This window comes from Anomalospiza imberbis, chromosome 24 (genome assembly GCF_031753505.1).
Source record: "Anomalospiza imberbis isolate Cuckoo-Finch-1a 21T00152 chromosome 24, ASM3175350v1, whole genome shotgun sequence".
Lineage (NCBI taxonomy): Eukaryota > Metazoa > Chordata > Aves > Passeriformes > Viduidae > Anomalospiza > Anomalospiza imberbis.
Genome location: NC_089704.1, coordinates 4,606,350 through 4,619,372, shown reverse-complemented (window position 1 = coordinate 4,619,372; position 13,023 = coordinate 4,606,350). Strand labels below are relative to the sequence as shown.

The 13,023-nt window shown below is 47.4% G+C and overlaps 1 protein-coding gene across 2 annotated transcripts in view; it reads left to right on the top strand.

Moving 5' to 3' along the window:
• SORL1 (sortilin related receptor 1) overlaps positions 1-9,631 on the top strand; it is a 49,834-nt gene extending 40,203 nt beyond the window's left edge. For both annotated transcript variants that reach the window (XM_068172255.1, XM_068172254.1), the window contains exons 40-48: positions 201-297; positions 884-1,068; positions 1,893-2,012; positions 2,095-2,259; positions 3,034-3,208; positions 3,632-3,738; positions 4,617-4,809; positions 4,914-5,126; positions 5,891-9,631. In XM_068172255.1, coding sequence (XP_068028356.1) covers positions 201-297; positions 884-1,068; positions 1,893-2,012; positions 2,095-2,259; positions 3,034-3,208; positions 3,632-3,738; positions 4,617-4,809; positions 4,914-5,126; positions 5,891-5,958 — 1,323 coding nt within the window. In that variant the 3' untranslated portion in view covers positions 5,959-9,631. The remainder of the gene's footprint in view (positions 1-200; positions 298-883; positions 1,069-1,892; positions 2,013-2,094; positions 2,260-3,033; positions 3,209-3,631; positions 3,739-4,616; positions 4,810-4,913; positions 5,127-5,890) is intronic.
• The last annotated feature ends 3,392 nt before the right edge of the window (positions 9,632-13,023 follow it).

The following is a 13,023-nucleotide window of genomic DNA, read 5'->3' as shown; positions in this document are numbered from 1 at the left end:
CTGGGAGAAGCTGTCACCCTCTGAAGCGTTGCAATTACCAGTTATTTCATGCCAAATCATTTCTTACTGCTCCCAAACTGCCTCGGGGCTCTTAATTGGGATGGAAAATACAATGCAAGGACTGTCAGGGGTCTGACAGTAACCCTGGTTCCCTGTGTGCATCAGCTGAGCTGATGGCTCGGTGTCCTTGGGCATGACAGGTCAGTGGCTACGTGGTCAACATCTACTGGACATTTGATACCCACAGGCAGGAAAAAAGGACTCTGGTCATAGAAGGAGAAAAGTCCATCCAAAAAGGTAGGTAAATTCTGCTCAATAGAAAGCTTTGCCTTGGTCAACACCAAGCAGAAGGATTTATGAGAGGTTATAGGATTTTTTGTTTTGTTTTGTTTTGTTTTTTGCAACTAGTAGTTCTGTTTCAACAATTCTGTTTAAATCTGGACAGGACAAAGCAGCAAATTCTCTGTTTTGAGGACCTGGAGATTTCAAGTAGATTTGGGATTTACCCCCAGAGCTGCACTAGTCCTTTCTCATCATGTGGAGTTTTGCTTGTTGTCCCATTTTTAATCTGCCAAAAGGAGTAGAAACAGAACAAGGATTTGTGGGCTTGCATAGAGCACATGTCCTTATTAATCACATTTCTGGTTTGGGAAAATCTCAGTGTGGGTATGTGAAATCACCCAGACACAGAAAAGAAAGACTGGGTTGGGTTCCAGAGCCTCAGGTGCTTCTGTATAAAGGAAATTACTGCAGAGTCATGGAAGTACAGCCCAGGAGAGGCAGGCTCCTGTCTGTTTGTGATGCTGACCCTTCCCTCGTGCTCCCACCCCGCTCTTGCCGTGCTTTGCCTCACCTAATAGTGTCCCTTTCTCTTCTTGCTCAGTGGCCAATTTGACAGCACACACCCCCTATGAAATTTCTGCTTGGGCTAAGACGGAGCTGGGTGACAGCCCTCTGTCTTTTGTGCATGTGGTGACCAGTGGCACAAGACCTGTGTCCCCAAGCCTCAAGGCCAAGGCCATCAACCAGACAGCCGTGGAATGCAGCTGGACTGGCCCCAGGAATGTGGTAAGGCACCAACCCTTCCCTCACCAGCCACCCTGGGCTCCAGCTCAGAGCCTCAGAGCAGCACACAAAACCCCTGAAGTCAGGATAATTTGTTTGGATTGAATTCCAAGGCCCTGAAAATGTTGGGGATAATGAGAGAAATAACCTCCTGCCTTTTAAACAGAAGCAAAGCAAGGCTTCTTGTCTGTTTGTTGCAGTGAGAAGTGGCTTAAGCACAGCTCCAGCAGCCTTTGAATCAACTGCTGTTACCTGAGCCGAGCTCAGGAGTTTTGGGTTGGGAGTTCAAAGGCAAGTGGGCAGATTGAACTTGGGCAAGATAGAGGGAAAAGCAGGGAAAAGGGTCTGGAGGAAAAGGGTCTTTGTTTCATGCCCCTAAAAAGTGACAGCCTTTGGGAAATGGATTTGTAGAAAACTCTCAAAGTCTGACAGAAGTCTATTTCCTAATTACAATACATTATAAGCGTTTCTTAACCTATCAACTCTTATCACACCATACTGTAGATGCCTTAAAACCAATCATCTAAAATTACCCCTCGTAAATCCTACTACAGTACATCTTCCATAGTTCTATTTCTCCAAAGTATCCAGTCTTATTTATAAAACCATCCTTCAAAACTTGCTTCTAGTTCCATTTCTCTCTCAACAACATCCATCCTATCCCGTGACATTTCTAAGTCAGCATTTCTTATCTCAAAGTTTACATACAGATATTCACCATGTCAACCTTCTGTCAGGCTTTGAGAATTTTCTACTAATCCATTTCCCACAACAGCCAGTGGATGCTCCGGGCCGTGCCAATCCCTTGCTGTGCTCTCCCTCCTCAGGTTTATGGAATCTTCTACGCCACGTCCTTCCTGGAGCTGTACAGGAGCCCCCACAACAGCACCACCAGCGCCCACAACGCCACGGTGCTGGTGCAGCGCGACGAGCAGTACCTGTTCCTGGTGGGCTCCCCTCCTCCTCTGCCCTCTGCCTGCCCCCTGGCTCCACCAGGATGCTGCCCTGACCTCTGTGCCTCCCTCCCAGGTGCGGGTGGTGTCTCCCTACCAAGGGCCCCCCTCTGACTACGTGGTGGTGAAGATGATCCCGGATAACCGGCTGCCGCCACGGCACCTGCACGCCGTGCGCACCGGGAAGACGTTCGCCGTCATCAAGTGGGAATCGCCCTACGACTCGCCTGACCAGGATATGGTAACGCCTCACAGAGCCTTCTCCTGGCCCTGTGCACACAAAATCCTGCCTCAAACACAGATCCCCATGTTTCTTCTGCTGGAGAAAGCCTGAGGTCAGGTTTATGCTCCACATAAAATCATTGTCAAAGTGCTGACACCTCCAACATCTTCGTTTCTTCCCTACTGGCCATTAGCTCAGGAGTGTAACATTTAAAAAGAGCCAGGTCTGGGATATCTGTTGCTGACCAAGTCTTAAAACAGCCCTGGGCATGTACCAAAACACCTTTCTGGGCTTTGGCTCTGCCCAGGAGGGTAAGGCTGGGCTGGGGCTCTGCCTCCTGCCGCAACAAAGCCCAGTTCTGTTCTCTGCCACGCTGGAATACACTCAGGTCTCGCTCCATTGAAGGCCAGTCATTTTCTCAGCAAGCTTTCCCCTCCCATTCTGCTCCAGAGACTTTAACAGCAAAGGTTTGGAGGTATAAACCTTCCCAGCAGAGCTGGAAACTCTGACAGGGCAGGGGTTTGCATTGCATCCTTGTGATTCACTGAGAAATACAACCTGAGGTTTTCCTCCTGCTCTCATCTGTTCATATAACTGCATTTTCTGTATCAGTAAATGCTGATTTTGGGCAGAGAGGTAGAGAGAGTTGGAATTTTGCTCCCCAGGTTTTCTATAAATCTCAGCCTTGGTTTAAAGCAAATTTTACCCGTCCTGTCTAATGTCCTACCACTGTTCAGCTGAAATTCTGCAGGAAAATGAGATTTTTTTCCCATCCATTTCCTCCCCCTCCAGCTCTATGCTGTAGCAGTTAAAGATTTGGTGAGGAAAACAGATAAAATCTACAAAGTGAAAAGCCGGAACAGCACGGTGGAGTACGCCATAAAGAAGCTGGAGCCAGGAGGGAAATACCACGTGATTGTCCAACTGGGAAACATGAGCAAGGAATCCAGCATGAAGATCAACACAGGTGAGGGACACACCACCCATCCAAGGCTGCAGAAATGTTCCTGCAGCTCTTGGTCCTCTCCCACAGGCAAAGCCCAATTTTGGGAGGCCTCCCAGGGGAGGTGATTACACCCCCAAACAACAGCAGTGGAGAGGAAGCTTCTCAAATGATATCCAGTGTTTTTCTCCTGATAAATGGAGATGGGAAAGACACCAGTTTGGCTGTGTACATATCATCGAGTACCATTACAGCCCTACCACTGAAAATTCCCTCCCAGCTTCCACACCACAGCATCCTCTCCTCCAGCACATCCCTTTTCCAAGCAGAGTATTGTGCTGATCCCTAAAAAAAACCCACTAACTTTCGGAGTGTACTCCATTTGTGTAAGAGGAAAGTGCCACCAGTGCTACAACCTCACCTGCTGCCACTTTTTCCCACTTGCAGTCCCCCTGTCTGCACCGGACGCCTTAAAAATCATCACTGAAAACGACCATATTCTGCTTTTCTGGAAGAGTTTGGCACTGAAGGAAAGCAATTTCAATGAAAGCCGGGTAAGTTTTGCTGTGCCTCCTGTCCTACAAGAAATCCTGGAGCAGAGTCAGTGCGAGGCTCCTTTCACAGGCTCTGAAATCCATCCTGTCCTTGGTGAGCCCTCTAGAAGAGCTCACTAAAATTCATGTCATGGCTGAGGCTCTGAAGCTGATAGATCCAATCAGACACCTTTTAGGAACATAATTACCCTGCTAGAAAAGGACAGTTGTCCCATGAGTGAAAGGACTGGGAATGGAGCACTGCCCTGCCATGCCAGGAAGTCTGAAAGTTGTCATTATTCAGACTTGGATAGAAAATCTGTGCAATGTTGTCTGTCAGAGCATGGGCAGGTAGAAAACTGCACCAAAAAAGCCCTCACCCTCCTGGACTCTGTGCGTGGGTGGGCTGGGCTGGGTGCTAAGGACGAAGTGGACCAGACAAACCAAACCAGAGTCATTTAGGTTGGAAAAGACCTCCAAGATTGGCTCCAAGCTGTGCCCAGTCCCCACTTTGTCACCAGCCCAGAGCACTGAGTGCCACCTCCAGCTGTTTCTTGAACACCCCCAGGGATGGGGACTCCAAACCTCCCTGGGCAGCCCCTTCCAATGTTTAGCAACCCTTTTAGTGAAGAAATCCTTCCTGATGTCCAACCTGAGCCTCCCCTGGCACAGCTTGAGGCCGTGTCCTCTCATCCTGTCACTTGGCAGAAGAGAAATCTCTCCTCCCTGAACTGGCCAAGGGGTTCCTGGAGGAGGCTCCATCTTGCTCCCTCCCAGCTGACAGCCCAGCAGGGTTCACCAAAGCTAGATCCAGGAGGAAAACCAAATTTCCAAGCCCTTTTGGAAGAAGCAAACCCGCCCTCTGCAGCCGAGTGACTTGGGGTTTGTGTTTCCCTCAGGGCTACGAGATTCACATGTTTGACAGCCTGATGAACATCACAGCCTACCTGGGCAACACCACAGAGAACTTCTTCAAGGTGTCCAACCTGAAGATAGGCCACAACTACTCGTTCAGCGTGCAGGCCCGGTGCCTGTACGGGGGGCAGATGTGTGGGGAGCCGGCCACGCTTCTCTACGACGAGCTGGGAACGGGTGAGTCCCTATTTCCTCCTCATCCTCCTTAAAAAATACTCAGGGGAAGCCTCATCAATTCTTTAGGGATGGTACAAACAGCACGTGTGTCCCTCCCTCACCAGGTAAAGACTCCTCAGCCTCCAAATCGGGCCGGGCCACGGACGTGGCTGCCATCGTGGTGCCCGTGCTGTTCCTGCTGCTGGTGACCCTGGGCATCGGCTTTGTGGTGCTCTACATGAGGCACAGGAGGCTCCAGAACAGCTTCACTGCCTTCGCCAACAGCCACTACAGCTCCCGCCTGGGCTCGGCCATCTTCTCCTCGGGGGATGATCTGGGTACGTGGCGCCTGGTGGCGTTTGGGGACCGCGCTGGGGATGTGACATCGGGGCAAGAATTAAGTCTGTGTCATGATTTGGGCCACAATCTCTGTGGATTTGAGCTCAGAGTGCAAATCATAGAGTTACAGAGGCCTTAAACTTGGCTTCCAGATGATCTTCCAGATCATCAAGTCCAACTGCTGAAAGTTTTCCCAACCAAATGTTTTTATCAAATTGAACCTCTCCTTCTGATGCAAATCATTTAAAAACACGTTGAGGATGTGAAATCAGGGCAAGAATTAATTCTTTTATCATGGTTTGGGCCACTCTGGCATCACAGTTTCTATAGGTTTGATCTAAGAGTGCAAATCATAGAATTACAGAGTCATTAAATTTGGAAAAGATCTTCAAGATCATCGAGTCCAACTGCCGAAGGTTTTCCCAACCAAACATTTTTATCAAATTAAACCCCTCCTTCCAATGCAAATCACTTAAAAACACATTGAGGATGTGAAATCGGGGCAAGAATTAATTCTTCTATCACAGTTTGGGCCACTCTGGCATCACAATCTGTGTGGATTTGATCTCAGAGTACAAATCACAGAATTATGGGGCTGTTAAACTTGAAAAAGACCTTCAAGACCATCAAGTCCAACGGCCACAAGTTTTCCCAACCAATATTTTTATCAAATTGAACCCCTCTTTCCAATGCAAATCACTTAAAAACAGATTTTAAAGTGCTGAGGGCCCCCTGTCAGCTCTCTTTTGGGTTTGTTTTCTAGGAGATGAGGACGATGAAGCCCCAATGATAACTGGATTTTCAGATGACGTCCCCATGGTCATCGCCTGAAGCGCATTTCTGACTGTACAAAACCAAATGGTGTAAATATTTTATTTGATAAAAATAGTTGATTGTTTATTTTAAAAATGCACTTTGAGTTGCAATACGTTATTTTTATATGGGCCAAAAAAAGAAAAAAATAATAATAATTTTAAGAATACACTTTGTAGTAATCAACTGTGAATTGCAGACTAGGTTGGTTGAGTAACAAATTGCTTTGATTTAACATTAATTTAGTCTTACAAGGCTATGCTTGCTGGGCATGCTTTTAAGTCTGTGAGATATTTTCTGTTGACTAAATTGGCTACCCATTTTATTTTTCTAAGACAAGAATAAATTTATTTAAAAAATAAAAATTCAGGAGATTATATATGTAGAGAGAGATAATATAGTCCCTGAAGGTTTTGCTTTTACTTTAGGACGAAAAAAAAAAATCCTTTGGACTTTGTTTTATATGAAAGTATTTTTGTTGTGTTAATTTATTGGGAAATCTGCTGAGGAACAGATTTCCAGAGTCGTCAGACATTGTACACATTCTTGTGTAGAACATGTGCCACTTTATCTTGCAAGGCAGTCGTATCTTGGCATCCCCATCATTGTCCTTGCCATGATAATAAAACCCCTCATTTTCACAGTTTTTCTCCCTTTTAAAGACCCAATCTTTGAGTGATCTTAAAGCACAGCAGCACATTTTCTTTAGGGGTGACTTTTAGCTTCCTGCTGCTGTGGGAAGTCAAAAATATCCCCACACCAAGATGTGCTGCTCAAACCCCTCCTGCTGCTGCCCCTGCCCATCACACGGGGCTTAATTAATCTGGAGCTTACAACCACCACACCACTGGAACAAAAAATTGCCACTTGCACCTTAAAACTCATTTCCCAGGTATTTTTAGGATACCCCTCCTCCATGGAGCTTCCCTCAGGTGCCAGCACGGTGGTGGGATGGAAGGGGGAATCTCCAGTGTGTGCAAATCCAGATTTTCCACACTCACACGGAGCAATAATTACTGAAAATTTAAATTAATTTGGCTCACAGCAGGGATTTGATGCTCCCTCATCGGAATTTCCTAAAAGCAGCTGTAGTTTTACCTACAGCTTTAGAAACAATATAAATATACACACACACATACATGTTATTTTCTCATCTCACATTCCCAGCAGACACAATACTGGCTGCAGAGCCAAATGCAAAGAGTCTGCTTGCCACTGTTTGGAGCTTTGATTTTGTGACAGCAAAATGTGAATTTCACCAAAAAATGTGAACCTCACCACTACCTGCCAACCCAGGAGCACGACAGGAGAGGATGTTCAGGGCTCTCCCCTGGCTGTGCTTGATATATGCAAAACTTCTCACCAGGAAATGCAGCACACTGTCTTGTCACACTGTTTTTGTGAAAAACAAAGGTATTTTTGCTGTGTAAACTAAGTTATAATTGCAGTCTTCCTACAGATGAAACGAGAGAGGCCAACTATGTTTTGATACGTGACTGATCCGTTTAATTTCACAATAGAAAAATGTATAAAAAAAAGTTGAAGTCTGGATGGTTTGATACTCTAGATAAATACTGACTCTATTTTCAATTACTGGTGTTAGCATTCCCAGTGACAGACTTTTTCCTCCCCACCAAAGCTGGGACCAAACTAGAATCTGATTTTTATAAGGAGCAGCAAGCTCGCAGAGTTGCAATATTTTTACCTTGTCAGTGGATCCGGTGCTGTTCAGGAGTTGAACTTTTGAGTAAAATCACCCCAGTACACACAGCTCAATTTGCCTGGAGTTACAGCTACACAGAGAGACCAGACTCTGACCCAGAGGCTAAACCAACCTCAAAAACATAAATGAAAAGACTTCATGAAGGAGAGGAAGCCTAAAAACAGAGATAAGGAGTATTTAACCCCTTCTTTATAAAGAATTTTTTTTTAGCACAGGTAACTGAAAATTACAAGGTAGCATCCCAAAATCTGGTGCCTCTCTGGTAAGGGTTAGGAGTGGTTAAATTCTGATATTTTACTCCTCCAGGGTAAATCCCGCTGCAGTAAAATGAGCAGAATTTAGAGTCTAGCCCTTCTCTGTCTAGCCAGATGCCAAGGGGGACCCTTGTAACCACTTTATATCCTGCAGAAATCCCTTGGCTGGAGATTTCCAAGCATCACCTGGGGGACACGTCACTCCTGGCCACTCTGAAAGGCTCCTGGCTCGGGGACACTCGTGCAGAGCAAAGCATTTTGTACCCAAACCCCAACACTCTTGGTTAAATCTAACTCCCAAACACAGCGTGGGCAGAGCAGAGTCACCCCTGCATGCCCAGGGGTTTGGGGACACTGCAAAGCCCTTGTGGGGACAGCACTGTCCCTCAGAGCTGTCCCCAACCCTCCCAGCCCTTCCCCTTTCACTGCAAAAATCACCACTGTGCTCTCAGCAAAGCAACTTTCACAGGGCTAGTGTATTTTATATATAGAGATAGAGAAGTCTGGGCTCCAGGTGGGGAGTAACCGATGCAGCTCTGGGGTAAATTGTATATTTTTATGAACTTTTGAAGCACGGAATCTTGTTCATGGAGACACACAGGGGGTGGGAGGGTTCTGCTGTAAATATGGTACATGGATGTGGATGTGGATGTATATTTTGTTCTGGTTCTGTTGAAGTAGCCTTATGTGATGTGACATGACTTGCTACCCTAAATTTCGGGAGGTGATTTGAGTTTGCTTTATAGGAAGCCAGTAAAATGTTTGGATCCGTATGGAAAACAAAAAGAGGGTATGGAAGATACTCTGGTTAGGAGGAACTTCCACCAGTTAATTTATGTTTGCACCCATTTCAGATGCCCATGAGTACTCTCAAGTCCATTTGAACAAAAGATTAAGGTTGAACATGAAAATCTGTTGAGGTTTTGGACCACGAGGCTTCTTTTGCTTTGGCTCAGGCTTTTTGTGAGGTTTTCTTTTTTGTGTTGGGGGTTTGGTTTTTACAAGAAAGGACAAGGAGGTACCATTTCCCAGGCTGGAGACCTATTAAAGGTCAATAAAAAGCTCTTTTCAGTCTGAATAAAGCCCATCTGTGGCTTGCCAGCCCTGTAAAAGCTCCCTGCACCTAGCAAGAGCAGAGCCCACGCAGGAAGCAGCTGGAGCAGGAGTCAGCCCCTCAGGGGTTTGGCCGAGGGCCTGTACCCCAGGAAAACTCCAAGAGGATTTCAGAGAGGGGTGAAATTTGGGGAGAAAACCCCTGCCTGCAGGTATTTCATGTGCAGAAGAGTCGGCTCTCCCTGCCCTAACCTGCTCCAGGTGCTCCCACCTTGACACAGCGTTAGGAGATAGCTCAGCCCCGGGAAAAGCCTCTTTTCCTTGGACACAGATCACGTTACGGAGATGTTTGGGAGCTCAGAGCCAGCTGGGAAGGGGAGGGAGGAGCAGACAGGCAGAGCTGGCTGCCAGCATGCACAGGGAGCTCTGTGTTTGATGGTCACCTTGGTGGTCACCACGTTATTTCTCTCCTCCTGGTTCCAGAGTCTCCAAAACCCTCACATTATCCACCAGGGAACCCTTGGTGAGCCAAGGAAACTCTCCCTGAGCAGAATTCCCATTCCTGGCAGGGCAGAGCTCAGTGGGAGCATCCCCATGCTTGGAATCAGAGTATATTTAATGACAAACTTCACCTACTCGCTGATGGAAAAGTAAAATGACATTTTTTTCAGCAAAAAAACCCAACCCTTTTCTGAAACAGTTTTCAAGTCTCCTTCAAATGGACTTGAGAAGGGAAATGGTGCAATAACTCAGCTACTCTTGGACCCCAAGAGCATCTTCGTTCCTGGAAATAGCTGCAACATTATAATTAATCCTTACAAACCTGCATCAGTCCACAAGCAGCCAGCCTCTAATAGAGGTAGTGTCGCCTTTGAATCAGGTTCTTTAAGTGAAGTTTAATGTTATACTATTTGAATTGCTACTCTGTGTCCTTTATTTGTTTTGTTGGGTTGGTTTTTTTTTTTCATTCATTGATTTCTGCTATGTATTATTGCACAATTTTGAAGGAATTTTTGTCTGTCCATTTTTTTTCCCACTTAATGATAATAAAAAATGGATTGGGTAAACAAAGCAGTTTCTGATTTCTGAAGTTGTTGAAAGCCTCTGTGTGTCTAGTGCAGGAAAAAGGAGATTTTTTCTGAGCATAATTTTGTTTTACAAAACCTAACAGGATTATAGAATTACTGAATGGTTTGGGTTGGAAAGGACATTAAAGATCATCTAATTTCTACCCCTGCCATGGGCAGGGACACCTTCCACTATCCCAGGCTGCTCCAAGTTCCATCCAACCTGGCCTTGGGCACTTCCAGGGGACCAAGGGCAGCCACAGCTTCTCTGGGCACCTGTGCCAGGGCCTCCTCACCCTCATAGGGAGGAATTTCTCCCTGATATCCAAACTAACCCTGCCCTGTGTCAGTTTGAAGCTGTTCCCATCCTGATCAAAAGGCAGTGACAGGACAATGAGAATGAAGGGCGATGAGAATCAGGAAAATTGAGCTTCTTGCAGATCCTGAGAGGTGCCACCCTCATTCCTAACGCAGTCACGTCTGCCTATCCCTTCCCTCAAGGTCACCAACGCCCCCAAACACCAAATACCATTTCCAGCCTGTCCAAACTTCACCTCCACATTTGCACAGCACCACCTCAAGCGTTATTTTCCGTGCTTACAGCCCATTTCCACGACAATCCCGCGCTGCACGGGGTGTGTGCAGGAACACCCTGCACCTGAGCAGCCGGAATCCAGCAGGATTCCTGCTGGCAGGGAAGGTAATGAGCAGGCAGCAGCCTCCTCATTTCTCAGCCCAGATAATTGGAAAGGCAACAGTGTGATCTTGGTGGACATCGTTGAGGCGTGAGCATCCGAAGTGTTTCACTTCATTAACATTTAGCTTAAGGCAACGTTAACAAACAGTCGCCCCCTTGGTCGTGAATGAAGCTGATTTTTTTTTTCCTATTGCCGCTGGAATAGATTGTTCCCCCCGGGAGGCACAAGGAGTTTCACCTCATTCCCAGGCACCTAGTTTCTGCTGGAGGATCCGACGTGACTCTGAAGCCTCAGTGCTGTCACTGAGAAAACTTTAATGGAATAAAAGTTTGCCTCCTCTCCTAGCAAAACCTGCAGGTTTCTATGGGCAAGGAGGATTTCCACCCTAAGCCTTTACAGCCTTCACCACAGCAAGTTATAACGTTTTCCCCCACCATGATGAGAACCTATCAAAGAGGAAGATTGCAGTTCCTGGAGGAGCTTTGGATGGAGCACAAGGCAAAAACCCATCCAGGCCCCCCTCATTCTGCCTCTCCTGAAAATTCACCTCTTTACCCCAGATAATATCAGGGGCTGCTTCCTGCAACCACAGGGAGGGGAAGATGTGGATCCTGCCTGCAGGAGTGAGGAAACCAGGTGGAAATACACCAAAAAATCCCTTCCCACCATGGGTTAAGCTTTCCACAGAATCAATGGGCTCTGATGTTGAGAGAGAGCAGCTGAAGTTCTGGCTCACTGCTCCTCCTTTAGCAAGCACTCCCAGTGCTTGTGCCAGACTCCTGAACTGTTGTGTTTAGCCTTTCTCAGCTGGAAAGATGAAATAACTGAGGGTATTTCACAGCAGAACTCAAGCTGGATTTTGGGATGGAGGAGCCAAGAGCTCCCAGATAGCCCAGCCGAAGGAAGGAAGGAAGGAAGAGAAGGTCTGCGGGAAGGAAAGATTCATGCTAACCATCAACATCTTGGCTCCTACCACAAACCTCCCAACCTGCCAAGTGTGGGATGCAAGAAAAATGGCATCTTCCAGGATGTGAGGTTTATTTCTTTCCTGTAAATTCCAGGCATCCCAAAGCACACAACCTCAAACTCTCAGAGCTGGGCTGACGTCATGCCCAGAAGATTTTCCCTCCCCAGGCTCTGCAGACCTGTAGGGAGTAGACCTGACCTCTTATTTTTCAGAGCACCTGCGTAGGGTTGTGCTGGAAAGAGTCCCAGAGTGATGGAGGGTCCTAAAAAAGAAAATAGACAGCAGTTTGGGAAAGAAGGAAAGACACTCAGTGAGTAGGAGGTCATGAAATTCATCCAGGAGCTACAACCTGACACTGGCTGTACAGGAGGGGAATGTTTTAGAGTGGAGGACCTGAGGCAGAGGTGGACAAGAAGCAACATTCGCATCACCAAGCCTCTCATCTCCAGGCTGGCCTGGCCAAAAGACAAGGCTTATTTTCCCTGGATCTTTCTGTAGCCAGTGGAGGGAAGCAGACACCCTCCAAGGAGGAATTTGGAACCTGAATAGAAGTTTGGGGCTTGAGTGAGCCGTTCTCAATCGCTTTTGTACGCTGGGAGAATGGCTGCCTGTGCATTTTGCATCTCCCCAAGCACGAGAGAGATCCCAAAGGGTAACGAGAAGATGGAGAAGAGGTTGGAGGTTCCTCCTGGCCTGGGCTCTGTGTAACAGCAGGCAGGATTTATCCCTGCCCAAGCTGAGAGGGTCACTCCAGGCCTCATCTGCAGCCAAGATGAGGCACAGCAGTTCAGAGAGTGCTTCCCTCATCCTAAAATAGGTCAGACTCTCTTTGCTATAACGGGAACTCAACGGCGACTGCCTCATGCCGTGCCTTGGGACTGTAAGACACCACAGCCTACGTGAAACTAATCCCAAAGCCGAGTTCTGGGTGACAACATCCCCCCTGCAGCCAGGCAGCTCCTGAAGCACACACACTCTGCAGGCTGGAGAGGAGCCCTGGCCAAACATCTCCTCTTTGTTAGCACCCCTACCCCAGCTCCAGCAGAGAGCAGCACCGCAGCTCCTCTCCCAACCCCTTCCCCGCTCCCCCTTGGAGGCTGCTGGCCCCCTTTGGGGTTAGCCTGGCTCTGAAGTGACCCAGCTTTCCTTCCCCCCTGCCGGGGCTTTCTCAGGATTCCTTGGAAAGCCAGGAACAGAAGCCTGGAGGCCAAATCCCAGTTGTGTGTTCAGTCACGGGACCAGCTTGGTTTCCCGTCCAGCTCCACTTTGCAGTAGCTGTATGGAACCCACAGCCAGCCTGTCTCTGTACCCTGCAAATTAC